This window comes from Heliangelus exortis, chromosome 2, assembly GCF_036169615.1.
Source record: "Heliangelus exortis chromosome 2, bHelExo1.hap1, whole genome shotgun sequence".
Classification (NCBI taxonomy): domain Eukaryota; kingdom Metazoa; phylum Chordata; class Aves; order Apodiformes; family Trochilidae; genus Heliangelus; species Heliangelus exortis.
Window position 1 is genome coordinate 378895 of NC_092423.1, and position 16781 is coordinate 395675.

The 16781-nt window shown below is 68.7% G+C and overlaps 2 protein-coding genes across 4 annotated transcripts in view; one reads left to right on the forward strand and one right to left on the reverse strand.

Moving 5' to 3' along the window:
- SLC4A2 (solute carrier family 4 member 2) overlaps nucleotides 1-12918 on the reverse strand; it is a 19162-nt gene extending 6244 nt beyond the window's left edge. Inside the window, exons 1-11 of one of the 3 annotated variants that reach the window (XM_071734446.1) lie at nucleotides 12656-12918; nucleotides 11579-11642; nucleotides 9871-9983; nucleotides 5774-5911; nucleotides 3227-3398; nucleotides 2352-2587; nucleotides 2109-2221; nucleotides 1725-1951; nucleotides 1334-1470; nucleotides 762-942; nucleotides 541-676 (exon numbers count right to left, since the gene is read on the reverse strand). In XM_071734446.1, the coding sequence (XP_071590547.1) occupies nucleotides 541-676; nucleotides 762-942; nucleotides 1334-1470; nucleotides 1725-1951; nucleotides 2109-2221; nucleotides 2352-2587; nucleotides 3227-3398; nucleotides 5774-5833 (1262 nt within the window). In that variant the 5' untranslated portion in view covers nucleotides 5834-5911; nucleotides 9871-9983; nucleotides 11579-11642; nucleotides 12656-12918. Of the gene's footprint in view, nucleotides 1-540; nucleotides 677-761; nucleotides 943-1333; nucleotides 1471-1724; nucleotides 1952-2108; nucleotides 2234-2351; nucleotides 2588-3226; nucleotides 3399-5773; nucleotides 5912-9870; nucleotides 9984-11578; nucleotides 11643-12655 lie in introns of all 3 variants that reach the window. The other 2 variants (XM_071734444.1, XM_071734445.1) reach the window with 2 other exon arrangements.
- A 131-nt stretch (nucleotides 12919-13049) lies between these two features.
- On the forward strand, nucleotides 13050-16715 carry CDK5 (cyclin dependent kinase 5). Its single transcript, XM_071734467.1, has 12 exons — nucleotides 13050-13159; nucleotides 13296-13384; nucleotides 13475-13542; nucleotides 13633-13693; nucleotides 13789-13845; nucleotides 13936-14031; nucleotides 14764-14838; nucleotides 14917-15013; nucleotides 15327-15396; nucleotides 15512-15572; nucleotides 15639-15719; nucleotides 16215-16715. The coding sequence occupies exons 1-12, from the start codon at nucleotides 13123-13125 to the stop codon at nucleotides 16299-16301; spliced, it is 879 nt and encodes a 292-aa protein (XP_071590568.1). The 5' UTR covers nucleotides 13050-13122; the 3' UTR covers nucleotides 16302-16715.
- The last annotated feature ends 66 nt before the right edge of the window (nucleotides 16716-16781 follow it).

The window sequence follows — 16781 nt, forward strand, 5'->3', positions numbered from 1 at the left end:
CACTGCCAGGGATGGGGCACCCACAGCTTCCTTGGGCAACCTGGGCACCCAGGGGCTCAGCACCCTCACCCCAAACAATTTCTCCCTCCCTCCCTCCCTCCCTGCCCAAGATCTCCTCTCCATCTCCCCTCTCCCAGCTCCAAACCCTTCCCCCTCGCAGGCTCCCATCCCTCCAGGCCCTTGTCCCAAGTCCCTCCCCAGCTTTCCTGGAGCCCCTTCAGGCACTGGAAGGTGCTCTAAGGTCTCCCCATGGGATCCTTCTCTTCTCCAGCCTCAACACCCCCAACTCTCTCAGCCTGGCTCCAGAGCAGAGCTGCTCCAGCCCTCCCAGCAGCTCCAGGGCCTCCTCTGCACTGGCTCCAACAGCTCCGTGTCCTTCTGCTGCTGGGGACCCCAGAGCTGGACCCAGCTTTACCCCAGGGGGGTCTCCCCAGAGGGGAGCAGAGGGGGACAATCCCCTCCCTGGCCCTGCTGGGAGGGGCTGTGGGGGCTGTGTGGGATGCAGGGGGCTCAGGGGGCTGTGTGGGGCTGCCCCCTCACCTGTGTTTGAGCAGCAGTGCCCTCAGGACGTTGGCCCGGTCCTCAGCCCGGATCTGGTCGGTGATCACCATCTGCTCCACCACCTGATGGGCCACCCCCGGCAGCGTCTTCTGGTCCAGGTCGAGGAGCACAGCCCCTGGGTGAGGGATGGGGGATGCTGAGGGCAGCCAGGCCAGGACCCCCACCCTCCCCCAGACCCACCGAGCCGGTGCCCTCCCTACCGTGGGCCAGGGTCTTGCGGAGCTCCAGGAGGCTGCGGAAGGACAGGGAGGCCACGTGGGGTTTGCCCCACCGGTCGGTCTCCTCCTCCACGTCCTCCTCAAACTTGATCCATCGCGCCGTCTCCTTCCACTGCAGCTCCTGGTTCTTGTCCAGCACCAGCTCGTTCAGCTCCACAAAAACCTGAGGGCACAGACAGATCAGCATCGGGACCCCCCAGACTCTCCCCATGGACACAGGCAGCCCCCCCTCCTCCCAGCAGCCCACCCCCTGCTCCTCAGATGCCCTCCAGCTCCTCTGCTGCAACGGGACCCCCAGCCCTGGCACCCTCTGGGACCCCCAGGCCTGAAAGCCCCCAGGACCCTCAGCCTGGATGTATCCCGAGACCCCCATCCTTAACACTCCCCTGGGACCCCCATTCCTGACAGCCCACTGGCTGCTGGGATCCTCAGCCTTCACCCCCACTGCTCACCAGGACCCCCATCCCTGCCACCCCTCCATCCACTGAGACCCCCATCCCTGCTGCCCCCCAGCTGCCAGGACCCCCCGATTTCTGGGACCCCGTGTCCCCCACCTCGTGTGGCTGCCTGTCCTGCTTGCGGTGCCGGGTGCTGGGCTCCTTGTGGTCCTTGCTGACATGGACCACCTGCCCCTTGGCGCTCTTCCGAACCAGGTGCCGACGGACCCCCGGGACATCCTCGAACCGGTGACCTGGGCAGGGGGAGTACAGCCAGAGGGGAGGGGGATGATCAGACAAGGTGGGGGGCATGGTGGGCTGGCAGCCCCAAGCTGGGGTCCAGTAAGGACCACCAGAGCCCCATGGCACCCATGGGGTGGTCCCCAGCTCCACAGCACCCACAGATCTTACCCAGTGCCCCCAGTCCCCCCAGCCCCATGGGGTGATCCCCTGAGCTGACCCGCTGTGCCAGCAGCCCCCCCCCACCCCCCGGGTGCCCCCTCCTCACTTTTCATGTAGTCCAGGTCAGCCGATGCCAGGGTCTGGGCCTCCGACTCATCAGTTGGTACCTTCTGGTACCGGTCCTGCTCAGCCCCAGTCATGGACCCAATCCGGCGGCGCTCATGCAGGTTGTAGCTGCGGTGCCCTGGCTGCCACTTGGGGAGGGGGCGTCCCGGAGACCCTGATACCGCGGGGGACGCCCCCTCCACCGGACGCCCCTGCTCCACATCAGGGCTGCAACAGGCACCGACCTCAGAGCTGACCCCCCCCTCTGCCCCCCAACCCTGCTGCAGGGCAGCTGGAGGGGTTTGTGTGCCCCCCAACCCCACCATGGGGCAGCAAATGGGGCTACCTGCCCCCCCCAGCCCCACTGCATCCCAGCCCCTCTCACCTGCCAGTCTGTGTTTCCTGAGGGGCTGCAGACCCCCGGGGCTGGGGGGGGTCTCCAGGCACTGCTGGGGGGGGCATGGGCTCCTCGGCCCGGCGCTCGGTCACCTCATCCTCCTGCAGAAAGAACTGAGACGGGGCACGGGAGGAACCGGCTGCTGCGGACCCCTGAGGAGAGCCCCCCGAGAGCCCCCCAAGGAACTCCCCGAGCTGGGGGTGGGGATCCCCAGCATCGCCCCCCCCTTACCTGCACAGGGGGCTCAGGCTGCCGCAGCTCCTCGGCCGAGCGCTCGGTCTCGGTGTCCCCAGCTTCCTCCTCATCCTCTTCAGCCTCTTCGATGGTGGGGGTCTCGCCCGGGACCGAGGCGCGGCGCTGCCGCTTCTTCCCCTTCTTGGGGCCCCCCGCAGCCTTCTTGCGGCGGGTGTCGGGGGGCAGGTGAGTGGAGAGGGGGTGGTGGATGTGGTGGGAGGACTGGCGGTGGTCTGCGGGGAGGGGGGTGCTCAGGGGGGGTGGGCTGAGGGCATAGGGGGGTCTGGGGGTGCTCTGGGGGGGTGGGAGAAGGGGGGAGAGGTCTGGAGGAATGGGGAGGGCCTGGGGGTTGTCTATAGGGATGGTGGGTGGTCTGAGGGGCTGGTCTGGGGGTATGGTGGTCTGTAGGGATGGGGGAGGCCTGTAAGGGTGGTCTAGGGGGGTGGGAGGTGGTCTGGGGGTATCTGGAAGGTTGGTGGGATGGGGGAGGTGGTGGTCTGGGGTGGTCCGCAGGGGACAGGGGGTTGTTCTGGGGGTTCAATGGTCTGGGGAGGTGTTCTGGGGGCTCAGAGGAGTTGGTCTGGGGGGAGGGGGTGGTCTGGGGGCAACAGGCAGTCGATCTAGGGGGGAGTAGTGGTCTGGGGGGTTATTCTGGGGGGTCAGAGGGGTTGGTCTGGGGCGGGAAGGGGGTCTGGGGGCAACAGGTAGTCGGTCTAGGGGGGACTGGTGGTCTGGGATGCAGGTCTGGGGGGTCAGAGGGGTTGGTAAGGCGGGATCGTGGGGGTCGGCAGTCTCGGGATGGGATGGGGAGGGTTGTCTCAGGGGGTCACTGGTGTGTGGTGGTCCCCGCCCCGTGCCCCCGCCCCACTCACACTCGAAATCCTCCTCTCCGTAGCATCTCCCGGGCTCCTCGGGCCCGCGGGGCCGGGCCTGACTCAGGATCCGCTCGAACCGCTCCACACCCAGAGCCTTGTTCAGGTCCCGCTCCTCCTCCTCCTCCGCCGCCAGGGCCGCAGAGGCAGCACCCGGCACCTCCTGCTCGGGCTGCGGGAAACGGGTCAGCGGTACCGCCCACAGCACCCCGGCGACTGGGGCCACTGGGACCACCAGCGCCACCACCGGGACCACCAGGACCACTGGCACTACCAAAACCACCGGGACCACCAGCATCACCAGGACCACCGGGACAACCAACATCACCAGGACCACTGAGACCACTGGCACCACTGAAACCACCAGCACCACCAGGACCACCATACCCCCAGCCCACTCCAACCATGCAACCCCTCATGTGCCCCCCCCAGCCCCGTGTGCCCCTAGCACTGTCCCCTGGTGATGTGCCCCCCCTGTACTTCCCTGTTCTGGGGGGGGTCAGTCGGGGGCTGGGGGGTCAAAGCGGCTGCAGGTGCAGGGGGGGTGGGGAGAAGGTGAGGGGAGTGCAGGGGGGTCCAGGAGTGAGGGAGGGGTTGGAATTTATTGGAGGGCGTTGCAGACAAGGGTTCAGGTAGATGGGGGTATGAGGATGGGAGGGTCGGGGGGGTAAGTGCAGGATGTGGGGGTGCTGGGGAGGGGTGCAGGGGATGGGAGTGCGGGAATGGGGAGGGGTCTGGGGGGGGGTGGTGCAGGGTGTTGGGGGGGTGCTCGGGGTGGTGCTGGAGGGGTGGGGGTGGTGGCTGGGTGCAGGGGGGCATTGGGGAGTTTCAGGGGGCTGGGGGAGTGGGTGCATGGGAGGTGCGGGGGGAGGGGGGTGCTGGGGTGTACGCAGGGGGGTGCGGGGAGCGCGTCCCCGCCGGCCGGTACCTGAGTCATGGCAGAGCCGCGCTCCCGCCGCAGCTCCCGCAGCGCTTTATCGGGGCGGCCCGGCCCGGCTGGGGATGGGGGCAGCAAGGGGGGGGTGTGCGGGGGGGGTGCGGGGTGCGGCGGCTCCTTCTCGGCCTCGCCAAATATTGACGGAGCCGCCCCGCGCCCGCCTCAAGGTGACAGCGGCGGCGGAGGGCACCGGGGCGACCGCGGCATCGGCAGAGCCGGCCCCCCCCCCAGGCATCTGCACCTCCGGGCTGCACCTACCTCCCGGTAATGTACCGGCCCCCCCGGGAATGCACCGACCCCCCAGGACTGGCTGCACCGACCCCCTGATAACGCACGGGCACCCCCCCCCCCCGCCCCGGGTCCCCCCCAGGCTTCACTGCCCCCCCTCCCCCGGGACTGCACCCACACCCCGGGAACGCCCCCCAGGCAGTGCACTGACCTCCCGACACCCCCCCCTCCCCGTGCTGCAACCCCCCCGGCACACACGGCCCCCGCCTCCTCCCCCCCCATCCTCTGGTGAAGCACGGGGGGGGGGCTGGGAACGCACCTAGGCTCACGGCTGCACAACGACACCCTCTTCTGTCCACTGCCCCCCCCTTCTGTCCACTGCCCCCCCCTCCTGTCCACTGCCCCCCCTTATGTCCACTGGCCCCCCCTCCGATGCACTATGCTCCCCAGCACTGCACAGGATGGCCTGCACCATCCCCCCCCCGGTAATGTTCTCTCCCCCCTCCCCGTAAGGGGGAGTTTTGCCCCCCCCGGGGCTCCACTGCCGACCCCCCCTCACAGCGCTCCACTTTGGGGCGACACACGTCCTTGCTCTGCCCAATTCCCCTGTGACTCCCCTGGGATGGGGAAGGTCCCAGAGCCCCAGAGGGCAGTGGGGGCAGCAGGAGGAGGGGACTGGGGGGGAACCCCAGGGGTGGGTTCCCCACGGCCTGGGTCACAGTCCCAACTTCCCCCACTTCCAGCTGGCATGTGGCACCCCCAAAGTGACAGGGGACAGACAGACTCAGGACATCCCATGGGTCATGCCATGTCCTCACGTGTCATGTGTGTCCCCACGTGTCACCTGTGTCTTCATGTGTGTCACATCCCCACATGCACCGTGTGTCCCCCCTCATATGCTCTGTGTCCCCTCGAGTGCTGTGTCCCCAAATGTGCCGTGTGTCCCCAAATGTGCTCTGTGTGTCCTCGCACACGTGCTATGGCACGGTGGTCCCCACTGGTGGCCAGTGCCATGCCAGCACCATGTCCCTGCTAATGTCCCGTGTCCCCATGTGCCCTGTCACCCACAGGACACCTGTGACCTGGTGGACATGTGTCCCTGTCCAGGTACCAGCATAATGAGGGACCTGCCAGCCCTGGCAAGGCCACAGTGGTCCCGGTGGCCACCCACGGGTGACAAAGTCGCGGGGAAGAGGACACATGGCTCTGCCAGCACCCAGTGGCCACCCACCCTGGTGCCACAGAACCTTGTCCCCTCCAGCCCTGGCGGCATTGTCCCCCCCTGTGGTGGCCCTGTCCCCTCCCACCGTGGCAGCCGTGTACCCTGCAGCGGTGGCTGTGTCCCCACCTCGTGGCCGTGTCCCCCCTGCGGTGTCACTTACGCTCTGGAAAGCAGAGGACACGATGTGGTGGATCTCGGAGGACACCGGGAAGTGGGTCATGGCGCTGCCCTGGGACCCCCCGGCTTAGCCCTTCTCCTTCTCGCGGGGGCTCAGGGGACGCTGTCGGGGCAGCATAACCTGGGGAGGGGACGGGGGGGGACAGAGGGGTCAGAGCCACGAACGGGGACCCCGAGACAGTGGCGATGCCCGAGGGGACATGCCACCACCTGCTGTCCCCTTCCCCAACGCCGGGTGCAGCACAGAGCTGAGATCTGGAGGGCTGCCCCTGCTTGGGGTCCGCGGGGGGTGGGGGGTTGGGGGATGGGCAGGGGGATTGGGGAGCTGCCCCTCCTCGGGGCCGGGGGGGGCATGGGTAGGGGTTCAGAGTCGGGGTCTGCCCCTTCTTGGGGTGCCGGGGGGGGAGGGAGGGCACGGGCAGGAGGTGGGGGGGGATGTCCCTCTGGGGGGGAGTGGGTTAGGCGGTCAGGGTCGGGGTCTTCCCCTCCTTGGCAGCACGAGGAGGGACATGGGCAAGGGATGGGGGATCGGGGTGGAGGTCTGCCCGCCCTGAGGAGGGGGGGGGGCAGTGGGAGGGCACGGGCAGGGGGGTGGTGGTCTGCCCTTCCTGGAGAGGGGTCAGGACCAGGGTCTGCCCCTCCTTGGCAGCCTGGGGAGGGACACGGGCAGGGGGTCTGCCCTCCTCGGCTGCCCGGGGGGGGGGAATCCGGGGGGAAGGGGGCGGTGCGGGCAGTGCCGGCTCCGGTCTGGTTTGTCTTGGCGTGGGGTGGGCGGGGGGAGCGGGGGCCAAGACAAACTCCGGGAGGGGACCGGAGCCGGGCTGGCGGGAGGGGGTCCAGAGCCCCCCCGGTGGGACCCCGGGCACTCGCCCAGCCCCGCAGGGTGAAGGCAAGGAGCCAGAATGCGTCCCAACCCCCCAAAAAAAACCACCCCCATGCCCCCTCCCCAACCACTTTCACCCCACACTTGCCCCACGGCAGCTCCTCCGGCACCGGCGTACCGGGTTGGTGGCCACCGGAGGGGGGTTTATGGCTACGGGAGGTGGCCACACGTGACGGGTGACTGTGCCTCACATGGGTTGCTCGCTGTCACCGTCACTGTCACCGGTGTCACCCCAGGGATGTCATCCCCGTGGTCATGGCCACCCAAAATTGTCCCAAATTGCCCCAAATTGTCCCTTAATATTCAGGCACTACCTGGCTCCGGCTGCTCCCTAATCCCCGCTCCCCATTCCGGGGCCGGAGCCAGCGCAGCCACATTCCAACCCAGGCAGCTCAGATTAATCGCTCCTGCCCCGCCGCCCTCCTCCTCCTCCAAAAACACCTTCCTGGAATGGGGAACCCCCCCTGGAATGGGGGTGGGGACCCCTACCCATCCCTTCATCCCGTAGTGGTATAATTGAGGGGGGGTATGCCCCCCCCCGGCTCTGGCACGGCTCACCAGAGAAGAGGGGGAGCCAGCACCGTGGATGCCCCCTCCCCAAAAAGGATCCGGGACCCCGAAACTAGGCGACACACCCCACAAAGGAGCCAGAACCCCCAAACTGGGTGACACAGGGTACCCCACACTCCCAGGTGTCTCCCCAGTCCTGAAACTGGGACCAGCAAGTGAGGCACGGGGGGGGGGGGGGCTGAGTGTCAGAAGTGGGGGGCCCCGAGGTGGTGGGCTGCCCAGCAGAGATTTGGTGCCACCCTGGTGCACCCATCCCACCAAAGTGGCCAGTGTGGGGAGGGGGCTCGGCCCCAGCCCTAAGAAGCTTTTTGGGATTAATCTGTGGGGATTAGGGCCGGGGAACACTCTGGGATTGTTCTCGGAGAGAAGCTCTGAGCCCAGCCAGGGGTCAGCCCACCGCCCAAAAACGGGGGGTCCTGGACTCCCCAGAGTGCCAGGCGGGGCTGTGCTGGGGACACACCGTGCTCTGACCCTGGAAAGGGTGACAGGCACCGTGGGGTGAAGGGCACCGTGGGGACACTTCTGCTTTCCACGGGGGCAGCTGAGTCACAACACACCGATTGGCAACAGCCCCACGGCTTGTGCCAGCCCCCCGAGAGGGGCTGAGAGCCAGCCCAGGGTGAGGGGACGCAGGGGACACGGGGGGAGAGGGATGAGGAGCCACCAGCTCCCCCTGCTCTGGCCCACGGCTACATGCTCCGGCTGTGCCACGCAATGATGGGGTGGCAGCAGCCCCACTGCCAGCCCCACGGCATCCCACGCGTGGTCTCCCTCTCCCGGCACAATGTCCCCTTGTTGGAGGGCTGTGGCTGGTGGCTGCCAAGGCCACTGCCCGCTGGTGGTCACCACTGCCCGTGCCGGCGCGGCCGCTCCCACCGCTGCCCCGCTCACATTCCTGGGACCGGCCCCGGCCTGCCCGCCAGATCCCCTGGGGAGATCACAGAGCCCGGCCCCATGCCACTATGGGGCTGCCCCACAGCCCCTGAGGCCACCAGGAAGGCAATGCCACCGGCAGCCCTTCCACAGCCCGGTGTCCCCAGCCCGGCAATGCCGCAATGTCCCCACCGGCACCGCGGAGCCAGGAGCCCTCCATGGGAGAAAGGGAGGGAGGGAGGGAGCCCCGTGCCACCGGCAGCACTGTGTCCCCTCACACCGTGTCACCGGGGCTGGGGACAGGGGGAGCATGGCAGTGATGGGAGCAGGTCCCCATGGCGGGATGGGGACACACATGGACACAGAGGGACACACTGAAGGACACACATAGACACATGTGTCACACACGTCTGTGCCCACAGCCAGAGGTGAGGCTGGAGATGACCACCGTGCCACATCTGGTGACACCAAGGTGACAGGGACAGCACCCAGGGGGTGAGGGACCCCATTCACATCCCCCCGACCCCACAGCCCAGGGACAGCTGCCCCGGGGGGTCTGTGCCCCCCAGGTCTGTCCCCCTGCTCCCTGGAGGTATCCTCAGGCTCCTCCACCGGGGCTGGGGACACCGGCAGGGCCACCCTGCCCCCGGCCCAGAGGGTCTCAAACACACCTCTCCCCAAAACTCCACAGGGTCCCCATGGTACAGCTGCCTCCGTGAGACCCCCGGGATGCCCACCCAGGGGTTGAGAGGGTGGGGGCCCACAGCCCCCCATGGCCACTGGGCCGGGATAACAGCAACACCACAGCTCCCACCCCGGCAGAAACGCTGAAACTTCGGAAACCGCCACCAAAAATATTCACACACAACCCCCCCTGCACCCTCCACCCCACGACCTCCAAACCACCAGATCCGTCGTGTGAATCACGGCTCTGCACCCACTCCCACGGACAAATCCCGGGTGGGGGGGGACAGTAGCTGCCCTAGGGACCCTGGGCCAGTGCCCCCCCCCAGGTCAGCAGGACCCCCCAAGTAGCACAGGACCCCCCGGGTGGCACCAGACCCCCCTCCCCCAAGTGGAACAGAACCCCCTGAGCGGCACCAGAGCTCCCCCAAAGAGGCACCAGACCCTCAATGCAGCACAAGGCACCCCGACTGGCACTGGGCCCCCTGAGTGGCACAGGACACCCCCCCAGGTGGCACCAATACCCCTCAAATGGTACAGGACACCCTGAGTGGAACCAGGCACCCACAAGCGACACCAATCCCCCTCGAGTGCCACCAGACCTGCTCCAAGTGGCACTGAAACCTCCAAGTGGCACCAGACCCACCCCACCCACCCCCCCGTCTCTTAAGTAGCACAGGACCCTCCCGAGTGGCACTGATCCCCCTCGGGTGGCACCAGACCCCTTGAGTAGCAGTGATCCCTCCCCCAGTGGCACCAACCCCCCTAGTGGCACGGATTTCTCCTCCCCCCCAAGTGGCACAAGACCCCCTGAGTGGCACGGGACCCGCGCGAGTAGCACAAGACCCCCTCGAGGGACACCGGACCCCCCCTTGGTGGCACCAATCCCCTTAGAGTGGCACAGGACCCTCCCCGAGTGTCCTCTGCCCCCCCAGCCGCCTGTTTCCCTCCGGTCCCGGGTCTGTCCCCGTGCCAGGCTGTGCCCTGTGCCACCCCGGGGACCGACCCTTGGTCCCTGGCAGCTGCCACCCCCCCCTCCCCGCCACCTCCCCGGGCTCTGCCCCACTCACCCCATGTCCCGACACTGCCCTCTGTGTCCCCGGGGACCCCCTCCTCCCGCCCTGTGGGTCTGGGGGCTGCCGTGCTCTGCCCTGCCGTGCCGGGGGCTGCCGGGCGCCGGGCGCTTTTTATACCGGGGAGAAGGGGAAGGGAAAAAAAACACAGAAAATAATAATAAAAAAAAACAACCCGATGAACGGAGGGCCGGCGGCGGGAGGCTTTGTTTCGGCAAGCCCGGCACCAGGCCATGGCATCCAAACACCGCGGCCCTGCCAAGTCCGGGGGGGCTCCTGGGGCAGCCCCACCTCTGGGCAGCGGGGCGGGCACCCGCCGGGCCACCCCCGCCGGGGGACAGGCGGGGACACACGGCACTCCCCCGGGGGTGGGGGGTTTCGGTGGGGCAGAGCGAGGGGGGGGGCTCTGTGTGTGTGTGTATGTGTGGTGTGTGTGTGTCCCCCCTTGGCGCCCCTGGTGTCCCCGGGCTGCCAGCCCGGTCCCTGCGGCCACCGCTAATGACAGGGCTGGGGCTGCGCCACGACCCCCTCCCCACCGCAACCCACAGCTCGGCAGAGCCCACCCACCCCTCCCCTTACCGGGGTTGGGGGGAGTCAGCACATCCCCACCCACCGGACCTGCTTCACACCCTCCCTCCCATCGCTGACACCTCAGGGACTCCTGGAGGGGTGGGGGGGAGCCCAGGGGCTCCTGAAGCCAGGCGGGGGGCTCTGGGAAACGGGGGCACGATCCTGAGACCCCCGGCTCCCTCTGACGGGATTGAAGCAGCACCCCCGCCCCTGGCATCTCCGGAAGACTCCCTAGGGTCTCCTTCTAACACCTCAGACCCCCTCTGGACACCCCAGAAGTCCCCTGCAAGGCGTTCAGACGCCCCCACGACCCCCCCCGGACTCCCCTACAAGCTTCAGGGCTCAGAACACCCCCAGACTTCCCCCAGAACTCCCCTGGGACCCTTCTGGACCCCTCCCTCCCCTCCCCGGATCCCCTAGGAGATTCCCCCCAGGGTTCCCCCGGACCCCCGGGGTGTCAACTGACCCACGGCTCCCCCGGGGTATCACACCTACAGACGGGGATGGGGAGGACCTTCCTGCCACCCCCCCCCTTGTCCCCAACACTGCCATCCCCCCCCTCCCCTTGTCCCCAACGTCTCCAGCGGTGCCGGGGGGCGCGGGGGGGGGATAGATCTGGAGCCGCCGGTGCCATTAGGGCGATCACATCCCGGCAGCCGCTTGAAGCCGTGCAGCGACCCCGAAGGACACGGCAGCGGGAGTGGGGAGGGGACCCCAGGGGACGGCCACCAGCGGCCCGTGGGAGCTCCACGAGCGGGGCTGGACCCGTGCCCGGCCCTTGCTCAACCACCACCCCTGGCAAAAGTTTCGCAAGCCGGGGGGGGAGGGGGGGGGGGGGGGGGGGGGGAGCGGGGGGGAGCCCACACCGCACATGGCGGCCAAATGCCAGCGCCGCGTGCCATGTGGGGACCCCTCCACCCTGTTCCTTGGGGACCCCGTTACTCCTTGGGGACCCTCCCCCATGTTCTTGAAGACACCGCTCACGTTCCCTGAGGTCCCCCCACTCCCGGTCCTTGGGGACGCCCCTGTTCCTTGGGGACTCCCCCGGTCCTTGGGGACCCCCACATTCGTTGGGAACCCCCCCAATTTCTTGGGGACCTCCTCGTGGTGTGCCACCACCATGTTGTGTCCTCACCTGCCGAGGGGTCTCCGGCGAGCTCAGGAGCTGGGCGGGAAGGGCATGGAACAGCCTCGCCTCGCTGGGGAAATAAAGTAATTAATAATAATAATAATAAAGATGAGGAAGGTTGGAAAGGGGGGGGTGCGTGTGAGCCCAGGGCGGGGGTGGAACCGGTGCCCCGAGAGCCGGATCCGGCGCGGGAACGGAGCCAGAACCAGGCTGGTGGCTGGAGCCGGACGGGGGGAGTGGTGGGAGGGGGCCAAGGTGCGAGATCCCGGGGGAGCTAGGGGTGGGATGGGGGGAGAGGGGGATGGTGGGGGGGGGGTCTAGAAGGAGTCTGAGGGGGTCTTGAGGGGATCCTTAGGAGGTCTAAGGGGTCCTGGGAGGACCCGGAAGGGTCCCAAAGGAGTTTTGAGGGGTCCGAGGAGCTCTGAAGGAGTCCAGAGGGGTCCTGGGGGAATTAGGGGAGGGGGGATCACAGGGACGTCTGGAAATAGTATGTGATGTCCAGAGGGGGTTCCGAGGGAGTCATGGGCGGGTCTAAAGGGGGTTCCCGGAGGGTCCTGGGGGATCGGGAGAGGTGTGAGGTAGCCCGGGTGGTCCCGGTGGGTTGATCCTCGGGGGTCCCGGAGGGCTGCCAGGGGCGAGGGCGCTGCTTCCTCCCTTTGGAGGGAGCCGGAGCTCCCAGGATCGTGTCTCCCCCGTTTCCCGGACCCCCCTGCTCGCCTCCCCGGGACCCGGCGTGTGACCCCCCGAGCTCCCCCCCGTCCCACCGGGGGTACCCGAGGTGTTAGCGGGAGGAAGCGGGGGCGGGACGGGACTCGGTGCCTCGGGAGGAGCCGGCGGGGGGGTGCAGCGACCCGGGGTCCCAGCCCGGGGCAAGAGGGGGGAACCGGGACCGGGAGCACCAACGGGGCACAGCGGGGAGGGAGCGGGGGAAAGCCCCGGCGGGGCACGGGCGGCACCGGGACGGGACCGAGACAGCGCCGGGTCGGCACTGGGACGGCACCAGCCGCACCCCCCAGCCCCGCCGCCTCCGGCGGGCGCCAGCGCGGCACCGTCTCCCGCCGCCGCCCCCGCCCAGCCGCTTACCGGAGGGTCCCGCCGCGCCGGGCGGGTCTGCGCGGCCCCGTGGGGAGGAGCGGCGGCAGCGGGAGCGCGCCGGGGCGGGGCACCGGGCGGGACCGCACCTCTGCTGGTACTAGTACCGGTAGCGGCACCCGCACCGACACAGGGCGGGTGTGCGCGGCCACCCTTCCCGCAGCAGCCCTGCGGGGGAATCCCCGTCCCGGTGCTGGGAGTTGCAGGACGAGAGGGGCGGAGGCGGGGATCGAACCCGGAACCTATGGGGTGCGGAGGGAAGGGGGGGTGGTGCGGGGATGCGGGGGCGGTGCCATCCCGGGGGTGTGGCGGAAGCGGGGCGGTGCGGGGTGGCGCGGGGGCTGCCGGGAGGAGTGGCGGAAGCGGCGGGGGCGGGCGGGGCCGCGGGGGCTGCCGGGAGGCGCGGCGGGGCGGGGGGCGGCGGGGCCGGGACCTGGACCGGGATCGGGACCGGAGCGATGCAGAAATACGAGAAGCTGGAGAAGATCGGGGAAGGTGCGGGGGGGGAGGTGAGGGGAGTGTGGGGCCATGCGGGGAGAGGGGGCCGGTGCCGGTGCGGGGGCGGGTCCCGGTGCCGGTACCAGTACCGGTTCCTCGGTGACCCGGTGCGGCGGTGCCCGGTTCCCTGCAGGCACCTACGGAACCGTGTTCAAGGCCAAGAACCGGGAGACGCACGAGATCGTGGCGCTGAAGAGGGTCCGGCTGGACGATGATGACGAGGTGAGGGGGTGCTGGGGGGCATAGGGCCGGTACCGGCTCTGGTACCGGGTCCCCGCCAGCACACCTCCCTGTGACCCCCCTCTCCCGCAGGGGGTGCCCAGCTCGGCGCTGCGGGAGATCTGCCTGCTGAAGGAGCTGAAGCACAAGAACATCGTCAGGCAAGGGGCGGGGGGGCGGGGGGCTGCACCCCCTCCGGGCGTCCCCGGGGAAACGGCGGGGGCTGAGGGGTCCCGGTCTCCCCCCTGCAGGCTGCACGATGTCCTGCACAGCGACAAGAAGCTGACCCTGGTCTTCGAGTTCTGTGACCAGGTGAGAACCGGTACCGGGGGGCACTGCCCCCAACCCCCAGACACCCCCCTCCCTCCCGCCCCCTCGCTCCCCCCTCCCGCTGTTCACCCCCCCAGGACCTGAAGAAATACTTCGACAGCTGCAATGGGGACCTGGACCCCGAGATCGTCAAGGTGAAGAGGGTTTGGGTGGGGGTCCCCGGGGTTGGCCCCGGGTGTCCCCGGTGGGGCAGGGGCTGATGTCCCCCCCACTGCCTCCCGCAGTCGTTCATGTTCCAGCTGCTGAAGGGTCTCGCCTTCTGCCACAGCCGCAACGTCCTCCACCGGGACCTGAAACCCCAGAACCTGCTCATCAACCGGGTGGGACACCGGGAGAGGGGGGGACACCGGGACTGGGGGGGACACCAGGATGGGGGGGGTACACCGGGATGGGGGGGACACCGGGACTGGGGGGGACAGCGGGACTGGGGGGGACACTGGGAGTGGAGGGCACTGGTGGTGGGCCAGGTGTGGGGTGACATCAGGAGTGGGGTGACACTGGGAGCAGGGTGACACCAGAACAGGGTGACACCAGAAGGGGGGTGACGCTGGAAGTGGAGTGACACTGGGACAGCAGGATTGGGGTGACTCCAGCAGCAGGGTGACACTGGAGAGTGGGGGATGTTGGAAGGGGGGTGAGAATGGGAGTGGAGGGACACCAGGAATAGGGTGATGCTGGGAGTGGGTGACAGTGGTATTGGGGTGACACTGGGAACAGGGAGACATTGGGATTGTGTGACATCGGGACCAGGGGAGTGAGGTGACAGTGGAAGTGGGGTGACGGGGTGCAGTCTGACACTGGAAGTGGGGTGACACCAGGAGCAGTGTGACATGGGGACTGGGGTGACGGGGAACAGGGTAACATGGGGAGTGGGGTGACAAGGGTGACACTGAGAGCAGGAGGTCCCCATTGGTGTCTCCATCTGTTGCGGGTGTCCCCGGTGGGTGGGAGGGGGCGGAGGGCCCGGAGCATGGGGGCTGCCACTGCCGCGGGGATGTCGGGGGGGGGTGTCGCTGTGTCCCCAGTGTCCCCTGACCTAGGGTGTCCCCCAGAACGGGGAGCTGAAGCTGGCTGATTTCGGGCTGGCCCGCGCCTTCGGTATCCCCGTGCGCTGCTACTCGGCCGAGGTGAGGCGGGGGTCCGGGTGGGGCGGGGGTCCCGGGGGGGCTCCGGCCATCACTGAGCCCCCTGATGTCCCCTGGCAGGTGGTGACACTGTGGTACCGCCCCCCCGACGTGCTGTTTGGGGCCAAACTGTACTCCACCTCCATCGACATGTGGTCGGCAGGGTGCATCTTCGCAGGTGGGCGGCGACAGGGGGCGATAGGAGGCGACAGGGGGCGATAGGAGGGGGCGACAGGGGCTGTGACGGGGCTGTGATGAGGGGGTGCGATGGGGGGGTGGAAAGGGGCTGCGATATGGGGGCCGCAACTGGGGGGCTGCAAAAGAGGGGTGCTACAGACCAGGTGCGATGAGGGGGCTGCGATTGGGGGGGTGCAAGGGAGGGGCTGTGACATGGGGGGCTGTGACATGGGAGGCTGTGACATGGGGGCTGTGGTGCTCGGGTGGGGGGCTCGCTGGCTGGGGGGGCTGCAGTGCCGGGGTCTCCCCCCCAGAGCTGGCCAACGCGGGGCGGCCGCTGTTCCCGGGGAACGACGTGGACGATCAGCTCAAGAGGATTTTCCGATATCCTTGGGGGGCTGCGGGGGGGGGGCTCTGGGGGGACCTCTGCCCGAGGCAGGGGACGCACAGACACGCACAGGACCCTCCCATGGTTGTCCTTGACTGCTGCTGTCCCCACGCTGCTGGGCACCCCCACGGAGGAGCAGTGGCCAGCCATGGCCAAGCTGCCCGATTACAAGGTGAGGGGGGGTCTGGGGAAGCGTGGGGGGGCCCGGGGGGTCCCGTGCTGACCTCTCTGTCCCCAGCCCTACCCCATGTACCCTGCCACCACCTCCTTGGTCAATGTGGTGCCCAAGCTGAATGCCACCGGCAGGGATCTGCTGCAGGTGAGACCTGGCACTGGGACCTGTCCCCGTGTCCCCTCGCCCCCGGGTCCCCCCAGACAATGTCATTCCATGTGTCCCCTGCCCCTGTGTTCCCCTGTCCCCCCCTTCCTCTGTTACACCTTCCTCCCTTGTCCCTGTGTCCCCCCAGCCCCATGTCCCCCTGTCCCCACCTCTCCCTGTGTCACCCCTGCCCCCATATCCCCCTGTCCCCACCTCTCCCTGTTCCTGTGTCCCTCCAGCCCCATGTCCCCCTGTCCCCACCTCTCCCTGTGTCACCCCTGCCCCCATATCTCCCTGTCCCCACCTCTCCCTGTTCCTGTGTCACCCCTCTCCCCGTGTCCCCTCCCGCCCATGTCTCCCTCAGTCAGTGTCCCCCAGCCTGGGCACAGCCTTTTCCCTTCTGGGGGTGGGCGCCCGCTCCCCGCACCACTCCGGGGGGGCTGTGGGGTGGTGTTGGACCCCCCAGGCCCTCAGCTCCCCACCCCTACCCTCCAGAACCTGCTGAAGTGCAACCCCGTGCAGCGGATCTCGGCAGAGGAAGCCCTGCAGCACCCCTACTTCACCGACTTCTGCCCCCCCTAAGCCCCCCCCCTCCGGCTCTGGGAGGCAAGGGGCAGCCCTCCCCCAGCGCAGCCCCCCGCCCCCCCTATTTATTAGGTTTTTAACCCAACACTCTGCCCTGGCTGGGGGGGGAGGGGAGGGCTGGTGCGACCTCCCCCCCATCTCCCCAAACCCCCCACCCTGCGGTGGGGCTGGGGCTGTCCTGGGGGGCAGCTGAGACCCCGCAGAGCCCCCCCGGGGCTACGAGGCTGGTGGAGGGGCAGAACCCTCCGGGACCAGGCAGGACCCCCCATTCCTCTCCCTGCTCCCCCCAGCCCCTCCCTGCCAGGGCAGGGGGGGCCAGGGGGAAGGTCCGGGGGGGCACCCCATTTCTTTTCTACTGTGCTGCTGTATGTGCGTGTTTATTACCTCCATAAAGAGCTTCCCCCCTCCCCAGCGTCGCCTCGTCCTTCCTGGGGGGCACTGGGACCCCTGCCCACCCCCGGCCCCCCCCCCCATCAG

What these genes read in the sequence shown, in the direction of transcription:
- CDK5 (XM_071734467.1), top strand. Translation starts at nt 13,123, where the DNA reads ATGCAGAAATACGAGAAGCTGGAGAAGATCGGGGAAG. An exon ending in GCTGGAGAAGATCGGGGAAG is followed by an intron (nt 13,160 to 13,295) that starts GTGCGGGGGGGG and finishes GGTTCCCTGCAG; the next exon opens with GCACCTACGGAACCGTGTTC. An exon ending in CCAAGCTGCCCGATTACAAG is followed by an intron (nt 15,573 to 15,638) that starts GTGAGGGGGGGT and finishes CTCTGTCCCCAG; the next exon opens with CCCTACCCCATGTACCCTGC.